The sequence below is a fragment of the Tamandua tetradactyla genome, chromosome 11 (genome assembly GCF_023851605.1).
Source record: "Tamandua tetradactyla isolate mTamTet1 chromosome 11, mTamTet1.pri, whole genome shotgun sequence".
Taxonomy (NCBI): domain Eukaryota; kingdom Metazoa; phylum Chordata; class Mammalia; order Pilosa; family Myrmecophagidae; genus Tamandua; species Tamandua tetradactyla.
In genome coordinates, this window is record NC_135337.1 from 95,649,872 (window position 1) to 95,670,196 (window position 20,325).

At 58.7% G+C, this 20,325-nt stretch overlaps 1 protein-coding gene across 2 annotated transcripts; it reads right to left on the bottom strand.

Moving 5' to 3' along the window:
- Positions 1 to 448: 448 nt before the first annotated feature.
- Positions 449 to 20,218, bottom strand: MAU2 (MAU2 sister chromatid cohesion factor). Of its 2 annotated transcripts, none has more exons than XM_077122062.1 (19): positions 19,931 to 20,218; positions 13,765 to 13,782; positions 10,240 to 10,305; positions 9,614 to 9,709; positions 8,084 to 8,178; positions 6,787 to 6,814; positions 6,373 to 6,528; positions 4,446 to 4,592; positions 4,280 to 4,370; positions 3,755 to 3,858; positions 3,332 to 3,409; positions 3,051 to 3,116; positions 2,495 to 2,578; positions 1,901 to 1,950; positions 1,705 to 1,782; positions 1,473 to 1,584; positions 1,251 to 1,341; positions 862 to 989; positions 449 to 647 (listed from the first exon to the last, which is right to left on the bottom strand). In XM_077122062.1, exons 1-19 carry the CDS (start codon positions 20,204 to 20,206, stop codon positions 573 to 575), a joined length of 1,839 nt encoding a protein of 612 aa, XP_076978177.1. In that variant the 5' UTR covers positions 20,207 to 20,218; the 3' UTR covers positions 449 to 572. The 2 variants fall into 2 exon arrangements, with proteins under 2 accessions (XP_076978177.1, XP_076978176.1); XM_077122061.1 differs by having other exon boundaries at positions 2,492 to 2,578.
- Between the last annotated feature and the right edge of the window lie 107 nt (positions 20,219 to 20,325).

The window sequence follows — 20,325 nt, forward strand, 5'->3', positions numbered from 1 at the left end:
GATGGATGGTCACTGCAGGGGCCTCCCTGGGGGCCCTGCCAAGCAGAAGGCCAAGGGCTCTCGCCGCGATCCCACACCCTTCCCAGTGGTGCGGCTCAGACTTAGAGAGGAGGGAGAACAGGCTGAGTCCACCCTGGAGGGGCGGCACTGGGACACCAATTCCTCCACGCGTCTGAAAGGCAACCAGAAGACTGGGTCCTGGAGCCGGTACGCAGTCGCCCCCTCCTGCGAGGACAGCAGGCCCAGAAATCCCCAGCAACAGGGAAGCACAGGGAAGTCAGAACAGAAGACAGACTCGCCGCATGGGCACGCCTCTCAGAGAAACAGCTCCGGCCCCGCCTGGTGTGGAAGTCGGGAGCGTGCAGAGACCCAGCGGAGTGCAGAAGCCAGGAGGTTGGTGGAACCCATGGACGCTGGTGGAACTCCAGGGAGGCTGTGGAGGCCCGTGGAGAATCCTGCGACCGCATGGACACTGGTGGAACTCCAGGGAGGCTCCTGGGAGCCCGAGGAGGCCCATGCAGGCTGGGGCTTGTGTCTGCCTCCAGGACCCAGGCACCGCGGTCCATTTCGCCTCACAGGAGGCTGGCCAGGCTGGTGTTGGGTCCATTCTGTGCTTGAAACTGCACGGGGGGCGGGCCCTCTGTCCACTGTGGGGAGGGACACACAGCTGACTCCTTCCCTGGCGGTGGCCCCCAGCAGACCGTCTACCCTTACACTACAAGCCTGGGCCCCTGGGAAGCCCCCACTGTCTCCTGCTCAGGCTGGGTGTGTGGTTCCGGTCCTCCCCGTGGGTAGGGCTCTCAGGGCCCCAGTGCCCACGTCCCTCCCGCTGCCTGGCGCTGCCCGGTGCAGAGGCCCTACCGTGATGAGGTTGTGCTCTGGGAGGCTGCAGGCCTCGATGTGGTCCTGCAGCAGCTGCTGCGAGAAGTTCTGGTGCATCTGGGCAGCCTCGTGGGCGTCCATGGCATTGCCGCATGCCTTGTTCAGATCTGTGGGACACCCGAGGGGCTGGGCCTGCCTCACCCGCCCGCTGCCCACGTGCCCGCCCTGGGTGTGTCTTCACGGGAGCACCCCAGGCCCGTTCCCCAGGCTGGCCCTGCTTGGCCCCACAGGGGAACCAGCCCTGGCTGCTCCGGGACCCATCTCCTCATCTGTAAGGCAGGTGCGGCAGGAACACCCCAGCTGCCCCTGCCCAAAGGTCCAGCCGCTGGGGTGTGCAGCCAGGCTCCCTGGGAGGGGGGGGCCCTCACCTCGCAGCAACGCCGACGACCACAGCTGCACCGACATGTCCGGGATCTTGCTGGCCAGCTGCATGGCCGGCACCACCATGTTGTTGCTCTCCTGCGGGCACCAGGCGGAAAGGTGTCTCCTCAGGCCGCGCGCAAGACGGGGGGCCCGGCCCCTCCCCTGGGCGTCCCAGACCCCCCAGATGCTCCCCTGCACCCCCCGGTGGTCCTTCCCCAGGCCATCACCCTGTGGTTCCCCAGCACGTAGAAGATGTGTCCGAGGAGCACGAGGGAGCAGGCTGTCAGCCGGTTCAGGTCCTCTGCATTGGACATCTTCAGGGTCTCTCGCAGAAACCGCCTGCGGGAGGACGCAGGATGCAGCCCTGAGCCCCGTCCCTGCGCGGTGGGCTGGAGGGGCGGGAGGGCACGGGGGGCAGGGGGGTTGGGAGCTGGAAGCGGGCCCCGCAGCCGCACTCACTTGGCTTCGTTGTAGCGGCCCTGGAAGAAGGAGAAGAGGCCGCGCACGTAGAAGGCCGCTGCGCGGAGGCAGTGCGAGCTGGGGAGGGCGGGAAATCAGGCCGTGGAGAGGCGCACGCAGGCCCCTGCGCAGTCCCCCGCCCGAGGCCCGCGGCCCTCCTCCCCCAAGCACCCCCTTAGCACCTGGAGGCGCTCACCTGACAGGGAAGCTGTGGTCTGGGTTTATCCGCTCCAACAGGCTGTACAGCTGCGAACAGAGGCGTCTATTAGAGCTCCACGCCCGCTGCCGGAGAGGGGGTGGCCCCACCCCTACCTGTGTCCCCAGCTTCCTGACATCTGACAGGGGCCCTGTGAACCCACCCCACCCCTGGGACTGGGAGATGAGCTGCGGCTGTGCCAACAAAAGAGGCTGTGGGGTGAGAGGCGGCCGTAGCTACGCTCTCTGGAAGAGGGAGCCGGAAGCTGAGGGGCAACTCTTCCACTCAAAAGGGTCCACGCAGGAGAGCCCAAGCCCTGCCCCTGCCCCTGTCCCACAGGGACCCTGACTCTGCTGCTTCTTGGGGCTGAGGCGCGACGAGGCCCCAGCAGCCCTGACGATGCCAGGCACAGGCCGCCCAATGTGGAGGGGTATAGCTGTGCAGCGGGACTCGGGTCGCCTTGGTCATCTCTGGTGGGGAGAGCCCAGCTGCAGCCCTGCTCCTGGCCATGTGGGCGAGCCCCGGCCCTCGCCCTGTGCAGGACGCCGGGCAGGAGGAAAGTGGATCCCAGACGTGAAGCGTGCCACCTACTACCTCCTGGTGCCTGTTTCCTTCCCGGATGTACACACTCGCCAGGTTGGTCACAATGAAGGCCCACAGCTCCTGGTGGCTGGTCAGCTGCAAAAGGAGGGCAGTTACTCGGAGGCCCGCACCAGGCAGAGCTGACGCAGGCTGCACCCCATACCGCAGCCGTGGCACCAGGTGTCTCTTGGCCCCACACAGTCCCTTGCCTCCCAGCGAGACGTGGATTCTTTGCATAAAACCAGCATCCGTGTTTGGAAAATTTGGGAAACAGAAGAACCCCACCAGCCCCGACGCCCTGCCTGCCACATGGGACCCAGCCCCAGCAGCCCCGCCCCACTGCGGGTCACGCGGGGCCTCCAGCCTCCTCAGACGCGGGCCCCAGCACCCACAAGTGAGCTCGGGAACCCTTGCAACCAGGACGCCAAGTGCTGCCCCATTTCCTCTTCATGCAGCCAGCGCCAGCCTGTGTCCCCGCCCTGGGCGGAAGGCCCAGGATGGACAACACTGCTGCCGTGAGTGGCGCGGGCTGCGTTCCTAGCTAGAGGCCACAGGGGAGGCACCTCACCCGCAGCGCCGTGGTGAACTGGGCTTCCGCGTTGTCCATGCAGTTGACCGAGACGCAGTACAGGCCCTGAAAGAAGGCGCTGATGTCAGGGCATCTCCGAGCTGTGGGCAGCCTGCTCGGGCCACACAGCCACACCCGGCCAGCCCCAACGTGGAGGTGGACAGATGACCAACCGACCCGGTTACGCTCAGGCCTGATGAACCACCCAGCACAACAAAAGCCACAGGGAAGGTCCTAGATCTGACTGAGGAAGTGGACGCCAGGGGTGGCCGCACACTCACCAGCAGCGTGTGGAGCTGGGCTGCGTGGTTGGAGAAGAGCCGGGGCGACTGTTGGCACAACTGGCAGACCTGCGAGATCTGGTGGGTTTGGGCTCATGGGATCACTCGGCCACCGCAAAGAGCGAGGGGCTGGGACCCTGCAGCTGGGCCTCGGGATGGGGGGCCCCCACAGGCTACGTGCCCACACTGCGGCCCTAAGTCCCAGGGGACGGTCCCCACCAGGAGCCAACGTGGGGCCCTGTCCTGGGGGGGCTCAGACCCGGCAACACTGCCTGCCGGACCCCAGTGTGCCCGTTTGGGGAAAGGTTTGTGGGCTCCGTGAGGGGCTCTCCTGGCCAGAGTGACCGCCACGCAGTGCAGGGCAGCTCTCTGCCGAGCCAGCCACCGCCCGCCCCCACCCCCTGCGGCACCTCGCCGGCCCACCTCTTGCAGCGCGGTGGCCTTGTGCCCGGTGACCAGCCGGCACATGATGATGTGCTCCAGCAGGATGACTTGGAAGGAAGACAGGATGGGGCTGCAGTCGAGCACTGTGGAGAAGGCGGGGGGTTCGCAGGCAGCCGGTCAGACCCCCACCCCCGCCCCCAGGGACACGGTGCCTCCATCCCAGGACAGGATGCTGGCGAGGCCGCCTCCAGCATGAAATCCCAGGAGTGAGATGGCCAAGGGTGGGGGGTCTGTCTTGGACCCTCACCCCCACCTGGCGCGTGCTTGGGCTGCTCAGCATACACAGGCCCGAGAAAGGCCAGGGAGGCGGCCCAGGCCATTCCCAAGGGGCAGCGGGAAAGGAAGGAGCGCCAGCCCGCTGGCTCTCGGGCGCATATGATCCAGCCAGGGTCCACAGAGCCGGCCGGGCAGTGGGGCCAGTCCCCAGTGCTATCAGCCTCGTGCCAATCACGAGCACGGAGAGCGCCACAGCTGGCCAGGGTCAAGGAAGCCGGCCCGACTCACTCTTGAGCTTCTCCAGCTGCATGAGGGCCTTGTCCGTGTACTTCTGTGCCTTCTCCAGGTAGCCAGCCTGCATCGAGTGCATCACGGTCACCTGGAGGACAAGGTCACACGCCGGGTCACAGGGGCCCACGCCTCCTGCCCCCGCCCCCTGCGGGGCGGCGCGCACCAGGTAGACGAGCACACACATGTGCTCCTTGGGCAGCCAGTGGAAGAGGTCGGCGGGGTTGCTGGGCAGGATCTCGTCATCGTGCAGCGTGGAGATGGTCTGGATGCACTGCTGCAGCTGCTTCAGGCACGGCTTCACGCTCTTCACCTGTGGGGGGGACAGCCGCACACACCTGGGTTGCATATCTGCACTGCACCCTGGGCTGCCCACACTGCCCACCCCACCTGCTCATCTGAGCTGCCAGCCTGCACTGAACACCCTGACTGCCGGGGCACACCTGGTCTGCACTGCTGTCCACTATTACTAAGTGCCTGCTTATACTATACACCTGCACTGGCAGCCCGCACTGCACACCCGGGCTGCCCCCCTGCACTGCCCACCTGTACTGCGCACCCACACTGCATACCTGGGCTGCCCACCTGCACTGTGCACCCACACTGCACACCTGGGCTGCCCGCCTGCACTGCACACCTGGCCTGCCCACCTGCGCTGTGCACCTACACTGCGCACCCACACTGCATACCTGGGCTGCCCGCCTGCACTGCGCACCCACATAGCACACCCGGGCTGCCCGCCTGCACTGCGCACCCACATAGCACACCCGGGCTGCCCGCCTGCACTGCGCACCCACACAGCACACCCGGGCTGCCCACCCGCACTACACACCCAGGCTGCCCGCCCACAGTGCACACCAGGGCTGCCTGCCCGCAGTGCACACCTGGGCTACCTGCCTATAGTGGCCTCTTAGGCTGCCCACCTGCACTGCACACCCAGACTGCCCTCTTGGGCTGCCCATCTGCACTGTGCACCCACACTGCACACCTGGGCTGTCCATCTGCACTGCACACCCACACTGCACACCCAGGCTGCCCGCATGCACTACATACCTGGGCTGCCCGCCTACACTGTGCACCCACACTGCATACCCAGACTGCCTGCCTGTACCCACCAGCCCCACCCTGCTGTAGCGCTCATCCTGTGTGTCTGGCCTCTTAGGAACCCGGCCCCAGCCCCTCAGCCCACATCACACGTGTTCCCTGCTGCACTGGTCGTTATTCTGGGGGCTCCCACCTTGCACACCCACTCCCTATGTCAACCCCGAAGCCCAGGTCAGGTGCTCAGTGCCTCTATGTCTCATGGTGTCCACAGGACCGAGTCAAGATGTCATCCAGCCTAGACCCAGAGACCCTGGAGAAGCTTCTCCAGGCCCCACCCAAGCTGCTCACGCAGCAGGCTGGGCAGGTATCAGCGTCTTCTGCAGCCAGACCCGGAGTGGGTGGGAGGCAGGCAAGACTTGCGCCCAGCTTGGCTTGGGTGGCTGGGTTGTCCTCAGAGGGGCAGGAAGGGGAGAGGCCCGAGACTAAGTGGTCCACACAAATGCGTGAGGACCCCCCTGCAGGGGTGCTCCCTCTGCAGCCCGCAGTGCTCCTGAGAACCCCCCACCTGCTCTGCACCCCCACATCCAAGTGTGGTACTCGGCTCTGTGTTTCTAGGGCCTGTGCTGCTGAGGCTGGGCCCACTGGGCACGGGATGAGCCTCCTTCAGACAGGTGTCCACGTGAGGGATGTAAACGCACGGCTGCACCCCAACCTCTGGGAGACCACCAAGGTGTATCTCCAACGTGGTCCCTCACCTCAAAACTCAGCCTGGGAGGGCCCAAAGACCACCACACCCAGCACCCACACAACTGCCCTCCAGGCAGAGCCACCTGCTCCGGTCACCCCCACACAGCGGGCAGGTGCTGCAGAGCCACAGCCACTGCAGGCCGCCGTCTGCCCGAGGGCAGGTGACACACTGGCTCCGGCTGCCCAGCACGGGATGCGTAGGGAGGGGCGCTGGGGGCAGCAAGGGGGAGAACCAGGGCCCGGGCTGCGAGGCCGCTGTGGGCAGAGGGCTGTGGGCGGCCTCCTGTGAGACACACACGCACCTGCCCAGCGTCCAGGTAGTGGGTCACCTGGAGAACCAGGAAGAAGACCCGGAGGGACTCCTTCTGGATGGGGTTCCCTTGCCAGTTCTCAACGATCTGCCCACAGAGGGTCAGCAGCGGGTGGACTTCTGGCAGCTTCCGCTCCATAAGCAGCAGCTGGGGGGAGACGAGTGTCACTGGGTGCCCAGGGGCCACAAACCCATGGCCCAGGGAGGGAGCCCACTTCAGGCTCAGCTGCTGGCCAACATATGCCCCCACACCCAGGGTTCTGATTTCCGGGGTGAGCTCAGGAGGGGCGGGGGCTTGCCCTCCCAATCACGCAGAGAGCAGACACCACGCCAGGAGCCCCCAGACGGCCCAGCTGCGCCTCTGTAACCCCTGCCTCACCAGGCAGCTCTGCCCACAAGGACTTACCATCCCTTTGCTGAGCAGGAACAGTGCCCTGGAAGACAGAGAGGGGCGTCAGGGTGGGGGGCGGAGGGCAGCTGCACGGACTGCAGGTGTGGACGTGTGGGCTACCCCAGGCACCCAGGGCAGCTGTTTCTGGCCCTGTAATCTTTATCCGCCCTTCGTGGGTGAGACTCTTACCAGGCCAGAACCGAGGGCATGGTGGGAGCGGATGCCACTCGCTACGTACTCCAGGCCACGCTGAGGCCCCGGAGGTGTGGGGCGAAGGCCCGCAGGCAAAACCCTGAGTGGCCGGCCCTAATCCAGCCCCATGGCCACTGCACAGGCACGGAAGCGCCCCCCCCACCCCTCCCCCTGCCAGTAGTGGTTCGGTTCAGGTGCTGACCCGGGGATAATGCCCAGTTGCTGTGTGGTGTGGACTTAAATCGTCAGCATGTGAAACTCGTCTGTGGCTGATTACATCGGCCGTGCTACGGGGAGTGCCTCCCACAATGAGCGGCCTTTAATTTAATCAGCTGGAAGCTTAAAAGGAGGGTCAGAAGCGAGAGCTCAGCACAGCCCAGCGTGACTGAGCTCAGAGCTCAGAGCCAATAGGGACCCTGACACTAGGAGATGCAGAAAGGAATCACCCCGGGGAAGGCCACTGGAACCCAGGCACTGGGAGGGAAGGCCAGCAGACGGTCAAGATACATCACCATGTGCCTTCCCATGTGACAGAGGAATCCAGAGGTAAGCCAGCAGCCTCTCCTCCAGAGAAGTGTACGTTTGTAACTTAATAAATTCCCTCCATAAAAGCCAGTCCCTTTCTGGTATACCGCACTCCAGCAGCATTCGTAAAGTAAAACACAGCCTCAGGTTATGCTGAGGGGGGCAGAATGAGCCGCAACACCTGGCAGGGACACTGCGGGCAGGAAATGGCTGTCACTCTCTAAACCCTCCTGTACTCCCTGAACGAGCATGAGCTACTTCCCACGGTGAGGAAAGCAACAAAACAGAAGCCTGTTAAGGTAATGGTGGTGATGGCAGCTCCACATGGGAAAGTGATGGCTGCCACTGAGTCGTACCCTTAAAAACAACTAAAGGGTCAAGCACTGCTCTTGGAAAGCCACCAGGATAAAAGACTAAAGGGGTAGGGGCTGCAGGGTGCCCGGCTTCCCCAGGGGGTCCCTGCTCACCAGGGCTCACACACTCAGCTGAATGAGCCACGGGGAAAGGGCATTTTGCAGTGTGTGACTTGCCCTGGGCCAGCCGGGATCTAGCTGAGGCCGGAGGGCTGGAGGGGCAGGGGAGCTGGGGGGCGTACCGCGTGTACTCAGATCCCACCACCCGGGCGTACTCGGCCCCCACGCCCAGCAGGTCACAGGCAGAAACCAGGTCCTTCTCGAGCGTGTGCAGTTGCTGAAAAGGAGAGAGGGCTGTGAGCTCAGTTCCCCCAAAAGCTCCTGCTTTAAACAGAGCACACGACGGCACGTGATCAAAGTGGCTACCGGCGATGTAGGTCAAACCTCTCTCCCAGGGTTTGGGCTAACGAACCCCAGTATCTCACCAGCACGAACTGATGTGCGTAGGAATTCTGCTCTGACAACAGCTAGCATCTTCGAGACAGAAGGGTGCCTGGAGCAGCGCCTGGTGCTCACGGGCAGGGGCCCACAGGCTGCCCGAGCCCAGCCCTGGGGAGTGCATGTCTGGGGGCAGCAGGGAGCACTTGGGGTGGCGGGCCGGAGAGGAGGAAAAACCAGGGAAAATAGGGAGCTCCCGACCCAGAGGCTGCCCAGGCTGCATGTCAAGGGGCCTGTTGGGGCAGCAGCCATGTGGCCACACCCCCACCTGCCCGGGGGACACACACGTGCTCAGGAGGAAGAGGGTGACAGGGTGCTGGCGGGCCCAGCCCTGAGGGGAGGGGCCAGGAATGAGAGGGACCAGTGAGCCGGGCAGGGGTCCCAGAGCCAGGCCCCTGGGGTAGATGTGTCTCAAGGGCAACTGCAGCCCAGGAGCAGCAGGCCACACGGACAAGGTGCAGACAGCGTCAGATGCAGGGCTGCAGGGGTGAGCATCAGGGTTGCCCCGGAGGCAGGCTGGGGCTGAGACAGGATGGAGAGCCCCAGGGTGTTTACTGGGGCAGCGTGTCCTTGGCAGGGGTGGGCAGAGCTGGGTGAGAAGGGGTAATCCTGTCCTGCCCAGTCCACGTGAAGGCCCAAGACAGGACAACGATTCTCCCCACCCCTCAGTATCTAAGAAGCAGGACCCAGGGCACCCCCAAGGAACACAGCCCGAAGGGAAGTCGGGTGGGGAATCCAGAGGCTGGGGGGAGACAGCCCACCACGGCCAACAACTGCAGCCCCTTGGGGTTCTGCGGTAGCGCTTACAAAGCACAGCGGGCCCTTGGCCAGTAGTTGTGCCCAGGATTTACAAGGACACCAGGGCAGGGGGTGGGGTGGGGCAGTGAAGACCAGGATGCGGGTGAACACAGGTCCTCTCCAAACGCGGGCCCTACAGGCTACCTGCCGCGGGCGCTGCGGCTCCAGGGCCTCGGGCACCAGGCCCAGGCCCCCCGGCACGGCCAGCACCCTGCAGGGTCTGTCTGTGGTGCAGCGGCCCAGGCCCCCCAGCGCAGCCAGCACCCTGCAGGGTCTGTCTGTGGTGCAGCGGCCCAGGCCCCCCGGCGCGGCCAGCACCCTGCAGGGTCTGTGGTGGCAGCGGCCCAGGCCCCCCAGCGCAGCCAGCACCCTGCAGGGTCTGCCTGCGGTGGCAGCGGCCCAGGCCCCCCGGCGCAGACAGCACCTGCAGGGTCTGTCTGTAGTGGCCCAGGGCGCCTGGCGGCAGGAGTACTCACAGCGAGCTGGAAGAGCAGGCGGCAATGCCAGTACGGGGTCTGCTGAGATATCTGGATTGCCTTCCGCAGCAAGGGCTTCGCGGCGTCGACCGAGTTCTGAAAGGAAACGCTCAAGTTTGGGAGGAAACAAGCTGGACTCCTTACGCCACGCTGCTCAGGGTTTGGGGGTTGCCAACTGACTTTATTAAAAGAAAAGGCATTTTATTGGACTCACTAGCTAGTTTCTGGGTCTCTTAAAATAACTCTGCATTCAACTAACAGAGAACAGGTGAACCAGGGGCTGGAGCCCATCTCTGGCGTTTGGCAACAAGGACCACCAGCTCCCTGGCACGCCAAGTGGCACAGTCCAAGGGGAAAGGCAGGTCTCAGCTATGGTGGAACCAGGTGCAGAGTAAGAGGCCAGTTCCATGGCCCTGGCTGGGAAGTGTTCCAGCAACCTGGGGAGGGTGCAGCCTTTCCCACCTGCAAGGGGTGACCCTGGCACCCTGAGGCTAGGCCCAGTGACAGGCAAGCCCCTGAGGCTGAAGGGCCAGAGACCATTCCAGCCCCTCAGAGCTCCCACTTGCTGCGGTGTCCCAGCCACAAGGAGATAAGCACGGCCGTTACAAGGCTTAACACGTTCTTACCTCCTGACAGTATAGCTCAGACAAAAGACTTGCTGCTTCAAACTTCACATCTTCAAACTGTGGGATCTAGTGATGTCTCGTTAAGGAAACACAAAAACTGCTAAGATGTCAGTTTAAAAGTGCCTTGGCAGGCGGGCCACGGGGGCTCAGCAGGCAGAGTTCTCGCCTGCCATGCCGGAGACTCGGGCTCAATTCCTCATGCCTGCCCATGCAAATAAATAAAAGGGCCTTGACTCAGGATGCCCACCCCCCTTGCCCTTCTAAAAAAATCTTTACTTTAGTAACACACAGAGGACCTTAAGTCCCCCCACACCACATTTAGATCTGACACAGCAGCATTAACTACGTTTACAGTGCCGTGCAGCCATCACCCCAAAGGAAACTCTGCACTAACTAAGCTTTACCTCTCCCTTCCCTGGCCCTCCTTAGCCGCTGGTAACTCATATTCTAGTTTCTGGCTCTATGAATTTGTTTGTTCTAATTATTTTCTATCAGTGAGAACATACAGTATTTTTCTTTCCACGTCTGGCTGATTTCACACAGCATGATGTCTCCCGTGCCACTGCATTCCTAAGACTGAATACCATTCCACTGCGTGCACATGCCAGTTTCTATTTAGCCATTCACCAGCGGGTGGGCACTTGGGTTGCTTCCATCTTTTGTCAACATGAATAATGCTGCTGTGAACATCAGCGTGCAGCGTCTGAGTCCCTGCTTGCAATTCTTTGGGGTACATACCTAGAGGTGGGATTGCCAGGTCATAAGGTTAATTTTGTTAACTTTCTAAGAGCCGCCAAACTTTTTCACAGCACTTACACTAACAATGAATGAGTGTTCTATTTCTCTACATCTCCAACTCGTTTTTCTCTGTGTTGTGTTTCTCGTAATAGTAGTCATTCTAGTGGCTGTGAAATGGTATCTCACTGTGGTTTTGATTTTTATTTCCCTAATGGCTAATGATGTTGAACATCTTTTCATGTGCTTTTGGACATTGTATATCTTCTTCGGAGAAATGTGTATTTAAGTCTTTTCACAATTTTTGGATTGGGTTGTTTGTCTTTTTGTTGTTGAGGTACAGTATTTATTTAGAGATTCCGGAAATTAAAGTCCTACTACATACATGGCTTCCAAATATTTTCTCCCATCTGTAGTTGTCTTTTCACTTTCTTATGAAGTCCTCTGATGCACAAAAGTTTTTTTTTCTATTTTAATGAGGTCCCACCTATCTAATTTTTTCCTCTGTTGCTCTTGCTTTTGGTATAAAACCCAAGAAATCACTGCCTCACGTGAGGTCCCAAAGATGTTCTCTACATTTTCCCCCTAGGGGTTGTATATTCCTGGTTCTCATATTCAGGTCTTTGATTCACTTTGAGCTAATATTTGTATAGCGTGTGAGGGAGGGGCCCCTTCACTCTTCTGCAAGTGGATTTCCAGTTCCCACAACACCATTTGTCGACGAGACTGTCCTTTCCCAATTGAATGGACTTGGCTCCTGTGTCAAAAATCAGTTGGCCATAAATGTAAATTTTGATTTCTGAACTCATAATTTGATTCCACTGGTCTATATAACTGTCCTTGTGCCAGTACCACAGTACTTTGACCACTTATTTAAAGCTGGGAAGTGTGAATCTTCCAACTTTGTTCTTTTTCACGACGGCTTTGGGTTTCCGGGCCTTTTACCTTTCCAAATAAATCTGATGATCAGCATTTCGATTTCTGCAAAGAAAGCTGTTGGAATTTTGATTGGGACTGCATTTAACTTATAAATCACTTCGGATATAATTGACATCTTGACAATATTTAAGTTTTACAGTGAGCATGAATGTCCCTCCATTTATTTAAGTCTCCTTTGATGTCTTTTAGCAATGTTTTGTAGTTTTCCATGAACAAGTCCTTTATATCCTTGGTTAAATGTATTCCTAGGCATTGCTGCCTTTAGTTTCAAATGCAAACAAAATTTAAGTAAACTTCCTCCTCTGTTCATTATGAGTGTACAGAAACACTACTCATTTCTGGGTGTTGGTCTTATTCCCTGCAACTTTGCTGAAATTGTTTTTGGCTTTTTTGAGGTTTTTCAGGATTTTCAGTATATAGGACCACGTCATCTATAAATCAAGTTTTCTTTCTTTCCAATCTGGATGCCTTTTATTCCTTTCTCTTGCCTGCTCCTCTGATTAGAACTTCACGTACAATGCTGAGTAGTGGTGGTGGCAGAGTGCATCCTTGTTCTTGACCTCAGGTGGAACGCTGTCAGTGCTTCACCATCAGGGAGGATGCTGGCTGTGGGTTTCTCATATACGCCCTTTATCATGTTGAGGAAATGTCTTTCTACTCCTAGTTTTGAAACTGTTTTTATCAAGAGGATGTGTCAAATGCCTTTTTGGCACCAACTGAGATGCTCATGGGTTTTCTCTCTCCGTTCTGTTGATGCGGTGTATTATGTTAACTTATTTTGAAGCATCCTTGCAAACCTGGGATAAATCCCACTTGATCATGGTGTACAATCCCTTTAACATGCTGCTGGATCCAATCTGCAGGTATTTTGTGGAGGATTTTAGTTCCTTTATCCGTAAAAGATGTTGGTCTGTAATTTTTGTTTCTGGTGGTATCCTTATCTGGCTTTGATGTGATGATGTTGCCTTGTAGGATGAGTTAGTGTTCCCTCCTCTTCATTTTTTGGGAAGCGCCTGGGCAAACCTGGTGTGAATTCTTCACGGGCTGTTTGGTGGAATGTACCCGTGAAGCCATCTGGTGATGGTTTTTCTTTGTTGGGAGGTTTTTGACGACTGATTCAACCTCTTTACTTGCTACTGGCCTGCTGAGGTCATCTATTTCCTCCAGACCCAGTGCAGGTATTTCGTTTCTAGGCACGTGTCCATTTCATCTATGTCACCTAATTTGTTGGCATGCAGTTGTTTGCAGCATCTTATAATCCTTTTTATTTCTATGCGGTTAGTAGAAGTGTGCCTCCCCCACTTTTTGTAATTTAATGAAGTCTTTTAATGAAAGACTGCACTCAAAATACTTTTACTGGGTGCAGAATTTCCATTTGGGGTAATGAAGTGTTGGCGATGGGTGGTAGGGGTGGTGGCGGGAGATTGTGAAGGACGTTAGCACCACTGAGCTGGATAGTTCAAAGTAGTTAAAATGGGGATAATAAAATTTTAAAAATTTAAAAAGCAAAACTTCCTTCAGTCCTCTTCCCCAGTTCTCCTGCCATCCTATGGAGAGCAGCCACCCAGCTCCCCCGCCCCCTAAACTGGGTCCCTTTAGGAGACAGCACACCCTGCCAAGGGGCGCTGGGAAGGTGCCACCAAATCTGCCTGCCCTCAACTCCAAGTTCACATTCTGCCCTGGGATGCCGGGGGATAGGGAGGAGAGGTGGTCCCCGAGACACCGGTGCCCCCAGGGCAGCCACAGGCCCAGAGGGGACTCTGGGTGCCTGGGACATGAGGTTTGAGTGGGTACCACGCGCTTCATCCTCACAGCTTCTCCCCGGGAGCTGCACCGACGGAAAAAGGATACTTGCTGTGATATCAACCACTGAAAGGGAAAAAAAGGAGGGTCACTCTCGGCCAGACCACTGGCACCTGCCCCCTGCCCCCTGAGGGGGTTTGCTCAGGCCCTGCTGGCACGAAAGGCTGGCACGAGCTCAAGACACAAGGGTGGGCTCGCTTTTTCTTCCACCTGGCACCTGCAAGCCAAGCTCCAGGTTGTGTGGTGGGGCCAGGGCAGGGGCGTGGACCCGGCTGGCCCAGATGCCTCTTGCCCACCAGGTGCTAAGCAAAGGGATCTGAGTCAGAGGCTGGAGGGACCCTGCTGCCCACCGCAGCAGCAGCTGCAGACAGGAAGGGGCTCGGGTCACGCTGTGGGGGTGACACAAGGCAGCAGGGGACAGCACCAGGAAGGCAGTACTGCTGGGGGGGGATGGTGAGTGGGGGGAACTAGGCCTCCCTAAGGAAGCGGCAGTTAGGACACTCGCACACAAGCAGGGGGCCTCCTAGGGGGGGCCGTATCAGGTCTGCCAGGGGCTCCAGGGCCCGTGGGACACGACTCTGAGGCCTCAGAGTGGCGGTCCCTACTCTCTGCTGGCACACGGCCGAGAACTCGGCTCAGAGGACATTAGGCTCAAGCTCGAGACGTGTATTCCAGGGCACCCCGCATGCCTAGGGCCCATGGTGCAGGGTGAGGTGGGGAGGCTGCCGTGTGGGGCCCCAAAGGCACTTGCTACGCCTGGCCATGCCTGGCGCCCCCCCAAGGACCCCCTCAGCCTACAAGCACTTGCCCGGCAGTCAGCAGCTGCTGAGTCCTACAGATTGCTGAAAGGTGGACGGAGGCAAGGCGGGACCTCATTGAGGCCGGGGGTAGGTATGCAGGGCAGTATGGGGGCAGGAGGGGCTGGGCCACGAAGCACTGGGCAGGCCAAAGGGGAAGAGGCTCTGTGGGGATAAGGGGGAGCGGCTGCTAGAGAGGCAGAAGCTGGGGCTCGCCCTACAGGCGCCCCTGCACCCCCCACCCCGCAGGCGGTCCTCCTGGAGGAGGCCATGAAACCGACGGGGGCTGGGCAGGGACGTGCCACGAACCTGCCTGTCCCCGAAAGCCTGTGGTCCCCACAACCAACACCACGGACCAGGCTTGGTCCGGGGAAGGCCCATCCCAAAGGGCGCAGAGTGGGTACACATGTGCCGAAACCCTCACAAGCATAGGACCCCATCCACCCACAGCCCCCAGCGAGCTGAGCCCAGGCGGCATGGACACGAACAATCCACCCATCGGCAGCCAAGTTTCAAAGTTGGGCCGGGCAGCCGTTGTGGAGCCACTGTGAAGATGACCGCACCCCTCTGCCATCATGAGGGCCAAGGACCCCCAGGGGAGGCAGCCGGGGTGATGACGGAGAGAGGGCCACCTCTTGGTGAGGCAGCAGGGACTACATCTCACAGCACGAGGCACACCAAAGCTAAGGATGACACAAGACGGCCGGGGCCAGGGGGCTTCCAAGGGACCCTCAGCTGCTCGCTGGTGCCCCCACTTTGCCCACTAGCCATGGCAAAGCCCAGCCCGTGCCTGCCGAGCCTTGGCCTACATGGGCCCGTCCCTTTCTCTCTCGGCCTCGGCCCTCAGACCCCTCCACCTGCCCAGCAGCCAGTTGGGCTGCTTTCATCGTGAACTGGGCAGGTGCTGACGGGTGGCTTTCCTCTCAGTGGGCGACCTCCAATGCCTGGCGGGAGGACGCAGAGGAGGACCTGCCCAGAGGCCCGAAGCTCTGCCCATGGGCCCATCTGGGAATGTCGGGCATGCCGACCTGGGGCGCAGAGAACCCGGCCCAAGGCACGGGCCCGCTGTCTATGTCAAGCGTACGTCGTCTGCACCCCTCCTTGCTGGGTGTGGGGCTGGGACCCTGGTGGCACCACTCCCTCGTGCAGGTGCAGTGCCCACCCAGCTTTAAACCAACAGGGAGCGCTGGACACAGCTGCCTCGGTCGGAGCTGTGTGCCCAGAACCCACGTGCACTGTGAATGGACAAAGTTCTTCTCTGAGTCCCCAGGGGAGAAGGTTGTCCTTTCACACAGACATCCTCGTTCTGGAGGCCGCCACTCCCCGGCAAGCCCGACTCCCCCTGGCAGCAGACGCCTCCCGCCTTTAATGCCACACACCTCAGTGGTCACCAGCATCACAGCCTTCCTGAGGCATCACAGCGTGAGGACCCCCCATGAGGAAGGCACCCCCGAAGGTCTGGGGTCCCCAAAGTCAGAGGGTGCGATTCACTTCCCTGTCAGGTGCCAATCAAACGGCTTCTCCCTTGTAGCTCCATAAGACTCTTTAAATTCACAAATTAGGAACACAGAGGAATCAGAGAATGCTTCCATCTCACAAATGGTGTGTGCAGGGCACCTTACTCAAGGCTGCTACTCGTCTGATTATTTCGTGATGTGAAACGACAGCGCCTATGTTTTCAGGCTGGCCCCTGCACAGGGGTGGTGGGGGTCAGGGGCATCCCGGTGCTGCAGGAACCCAGAGAACGGGATGGAAGGGCCCTAATGGGCCCCTGGCTCGTGCCCAAGGCCTCAGGGCAGGCCAAGCTCCAAGGCTTCCAGCCTCCTGAGAGCATGGAAACTTGTCTTCAGTCAGGTTTCCCATCTTCCCCAAATGCTCACAGAATGTGGCACCTGCTGCCCCTCTGGGAGGACATCCAGGAGTGTGGCTCCAGAGGGCCACGTCACCTGCCATCGGTGACTAAGCGCCATCCTTGGTGGAAGGTTCAATGGGACACTGGCCTGTGGGTGGGAGGCCTTCAACACCCCAAAAGGACAGGAAGTGGAAGGATCCAAGAGGCAGGTAGGGGCCGACCAGGTGGAGAGCTGGTGGAGGGGGCCAGACGGCCTGACAGGGAAGGAGACAGACATAGAGACAGGAGGAAGCCCTGATCACTCTCTTATGAAAACGTCTGACAAGCTGTGGAGGCGCAGCTTCTGCCCAGGTCTCTGCTCCCAGCCCCGGGGACAGGTCGTGGGTCCTGAGGACAAAAGGTTCAGGTTCAAGCCCCACTGGGCCTCGGGGAGTAAGAGGGAAGCATCTACTCGCTTGCTGGGAAAGCAAGCCTGAGGTTTGCAGGCTGAACCTGGAAGAATCAGCCAGGGGGAGGCGAGCCCAATCTGGAGTTGTCTTCTGTCCGACAAGCAAACACACCATTGAAGAGCAGCCTCAGTCCAAACACACAGGGAAAACAAATACAACCAGCACCGTCTTTGATAGTCAGAAAAGACCACACCACTCAGGAAACTGCCTGGAAAATATAACGCAGCAAACAACCAAGCACTTGTGCGTCTGTCAGTTTTGAATCAGGAAAATCCAAGGATGTACGTGCCCAGGGAATAAAAAGAAAGGTGATCACAAGGAATAAAGTCAAGGGGAAAATGTACGTGCATCTGAGCACAAATGTGCATCTTCTCTTGAATCCACAGCAGGCAAGTAAATGACTGAAACGAGACCATCTGCTTGGAAGACAGGTCTGAATGCAAGACAACTGCCTCACAGTCTTAAAAACGACAGGAGACTGAAAATGCATAAGGGAACGGGCACGCCCCCTCACGGTCTCAGAAGAGTAGAAGGAAGCAGGACACACTCCGCGGCACTGGTAGCCACAGCGTGGCAAATCCCCGCCCCCTCCAAATCTGTGAGTAAAGCAATAGCCCTTCTCATTGCTGGCTAGTAACTCAGGGACTTGCAGGGACAGCCAGGAGCTGAGACAGCACATCCACAAATGATCAAGACAACAATCAATCCAAGGAGGAAGGCTCTCAGGCCAAGTGTCCCATTGGACACTGACAGCTGAGAATCTACTGAGCAAAATGGGGATGAAGTGGCCCAAAGGTGCCTTTGAGAGACCCAGCCTTCACCACGGCCACGAACTCCAAAAAGTCACCGCGAAGAAGGAGAAACGGCCTCCATGGCTCTGGCGGGAAAACTCAGGAGACATCCTTCCTTCCTTTCCTCTCAAGTTGGAAAAAACTCGTTGATGCAGATGGACGGGTAACTACATCGTGCATTTCTTCTGGACAGCCTCTAACAGCCAACGCCATGAAGGAGGAAGAGATGCTCACATAAACAGACAGGGCATGTTATATAAAAACATGATTACCAAAGAGTAATCACAGGGTCTCTTGGAAAGAAGACAAAGGACAATGCACGCAACAGGGAGAGATGCTGAACATAGGACTATGTCAGGAGCTCACTAAGGTTTACAAGTTGGAGAAAAGTACTTCCATCAAGAAAGCAGAAGACCATCCAGGAGTAAACTACCACAAAATACTCAAGTGGTTTACCTTTAAGGAAAAAAAAGAATTGTTTTAATCCGTGTTAGGACCCTGAGAAGAAATTAAAACCTCTTGGCCACCTGTTCTTCGGAACTAGAAATCAGTAAACCATTTTCAGAAGGGGAACGTTATCACGTTCCCTTTTTAAGTGGCTCTGAGAAAGGAAAGAAGTGGCTAGCTGCCTGTTTGGGGAAAACACACAACTAACACAGAATAAACACTAAAGGAGGTGTGCTTATGTGTTGTGACACAAAAGGAGATCGCAAAACAGCTGCAGAAGTAAAACAGCCAAGCTGCATGGGGAAGCAGCAAGTGCAGGGAACAATGTCACTTTCATCGAAACCTGGACAAATTCCCAACTGGGGGATGTGACCAAGAGAAAAGAAAGGGATTTCAAGGCATGACGTCAAGAGAGGCCCTTACAAGACTCAGGGCTGTGTAGGACGGAGGGAAGGCACTTCACGAGGACCAGGAGAAAGGATGGGCTCAAAAGCCAAGCTGCCAAAGGGAATAACTTGAGGCCCACCTACGTCCCCCAGACATGGCCGAGTGGGCCAAATGCAGCCATCAAGCAGCACTAGACACCAGACTGAGAGGCACCCAGGAGATGAGAGGAAGGCGATGGGATCTGTTTTTAATCTGAGAAGACAGAGCATTCTGCACTGGTACCACCACAACCCAGGCCCACACCTCACCCACTGCCCCTGTCGCCTGTCACAAGTGCACATTCCTCACACCTGCCCGCCACCCTGGGGGGGCAACCCCTGCTGCCTCCTCCCTCCACAGACAGAGAAACCCACCCTTCACTCTGGTCCATTTTCCATGGTTCTGAGCTCACAATGGAACTCTTTTCTCACATGTCAAAGGTCACTGTCTGCCTCCTGCACCTACACGGAAGCTTCTTAGGTTGGCACAGACTGTTTTGGCCGTTGCCGATTCCCAGTATCTAGACGGGGCATCTCCTCACGAGGTCTGCATGCTGTTAGCTGTGGGTGCATTCGGATTTACCCCTGATCAGTCAGTTTTACAAATCTGGTGGTTCATTCAAGTCAGTTCTTTTTTAAGCAAAATAAAGCTGAGTGAATGGCAGAGACGGACACACTATTACATGAGATGAAAGAGCTCTATAGCCTGCAAGTTTTTTATGTTTTTAATGGGCAGAGCGTCTGCTACTTCAAGTGCCACAAAGCATCGCGATCTCCAAGTCAAGAAAGGGGGAACAGGACTTTGCTGTAAGAGCAGGGTGGACTGGAAGGTGATGGGAGCAAGAGACGTCTCGAACAGACAGAGAAAGCAGGCTCTGCTGGGGCAGGGGGAGAAGGGGACAGGACTTTGGAGGAAGCAGGTACCGAGGGACACAGCTCCCCTCAGCTCCATCTCCTCCTAACAGAATTTTAAATGACTACTCCAGGCCCCCAACTCACACGGCATGGAAGACCCTCCAGATGCTGCGAACGATCAGACTTCAGTGTCCGGGGAGGGGACATCCTCCCAGACTTCAAATTTCCAGCAGGTGCCCGGATGGTCACCTGAGCCCCGTTCCTCCGCCCACCCCTCTCCCCGGCCCGTGCAGAAAGTGCCTTAAAGCTAACACTATGGGAGGGCTGAGCCTTGCAGGGCCACCGGGACGGGGACCTGGGGGTGGCCGGGTCGCCACGCATGGAAGCGGTCCCCCACGAAAACCTGACCATCGGGGGACCCTGTCCCTCGGACAGAAGGCGACCCTCCCTGTACCCCGAGAAGTCAAGAGGCTTTCTAACCCCCGAGGGCCGATCCAGGGACCCAGCCTGTCACCAGAGTCGGGAAACAAGGTGGTGAAGGGGGGCGAGGCGTTCGGGCCCCCGAGTGGCTGGTAAGCCCATCCCTGACCGCGCTCACCGCTTTCTCCAGGTGGCTGCGCGCCTGCTCGCTGTTCTTGGTGTGGTGATAGAGCACGGAGCCGAGCTGCAGGTGCGTGCGGGCCTCGATGCGCTGCGGCGGCTTGAAGGGGAACACGGCCTGCAGGCAGTGCACGCACAGGCGGATCTTGGGCGGGCTGGACGTGCGGAAGTGCTCGGCGAAGCCCAGCAGCGCCAGGTACCACGACTCGGCCGCCTCGGCCTGCGCCGCCTGCGCCGCCGCCGCCTGCGCCGCTGCCGCTGCCTGCGCCGCCATCTTGGCCTCCGCAACAACAAGCCGCGGGGAGGCGGAAGCGGACGCGCGGGCGGGGCCTGGACTCTTCTCTCCTCTCGCGATAGCCGACGCACAAAGCTTCCCGGGAAATGTAGTTCGCG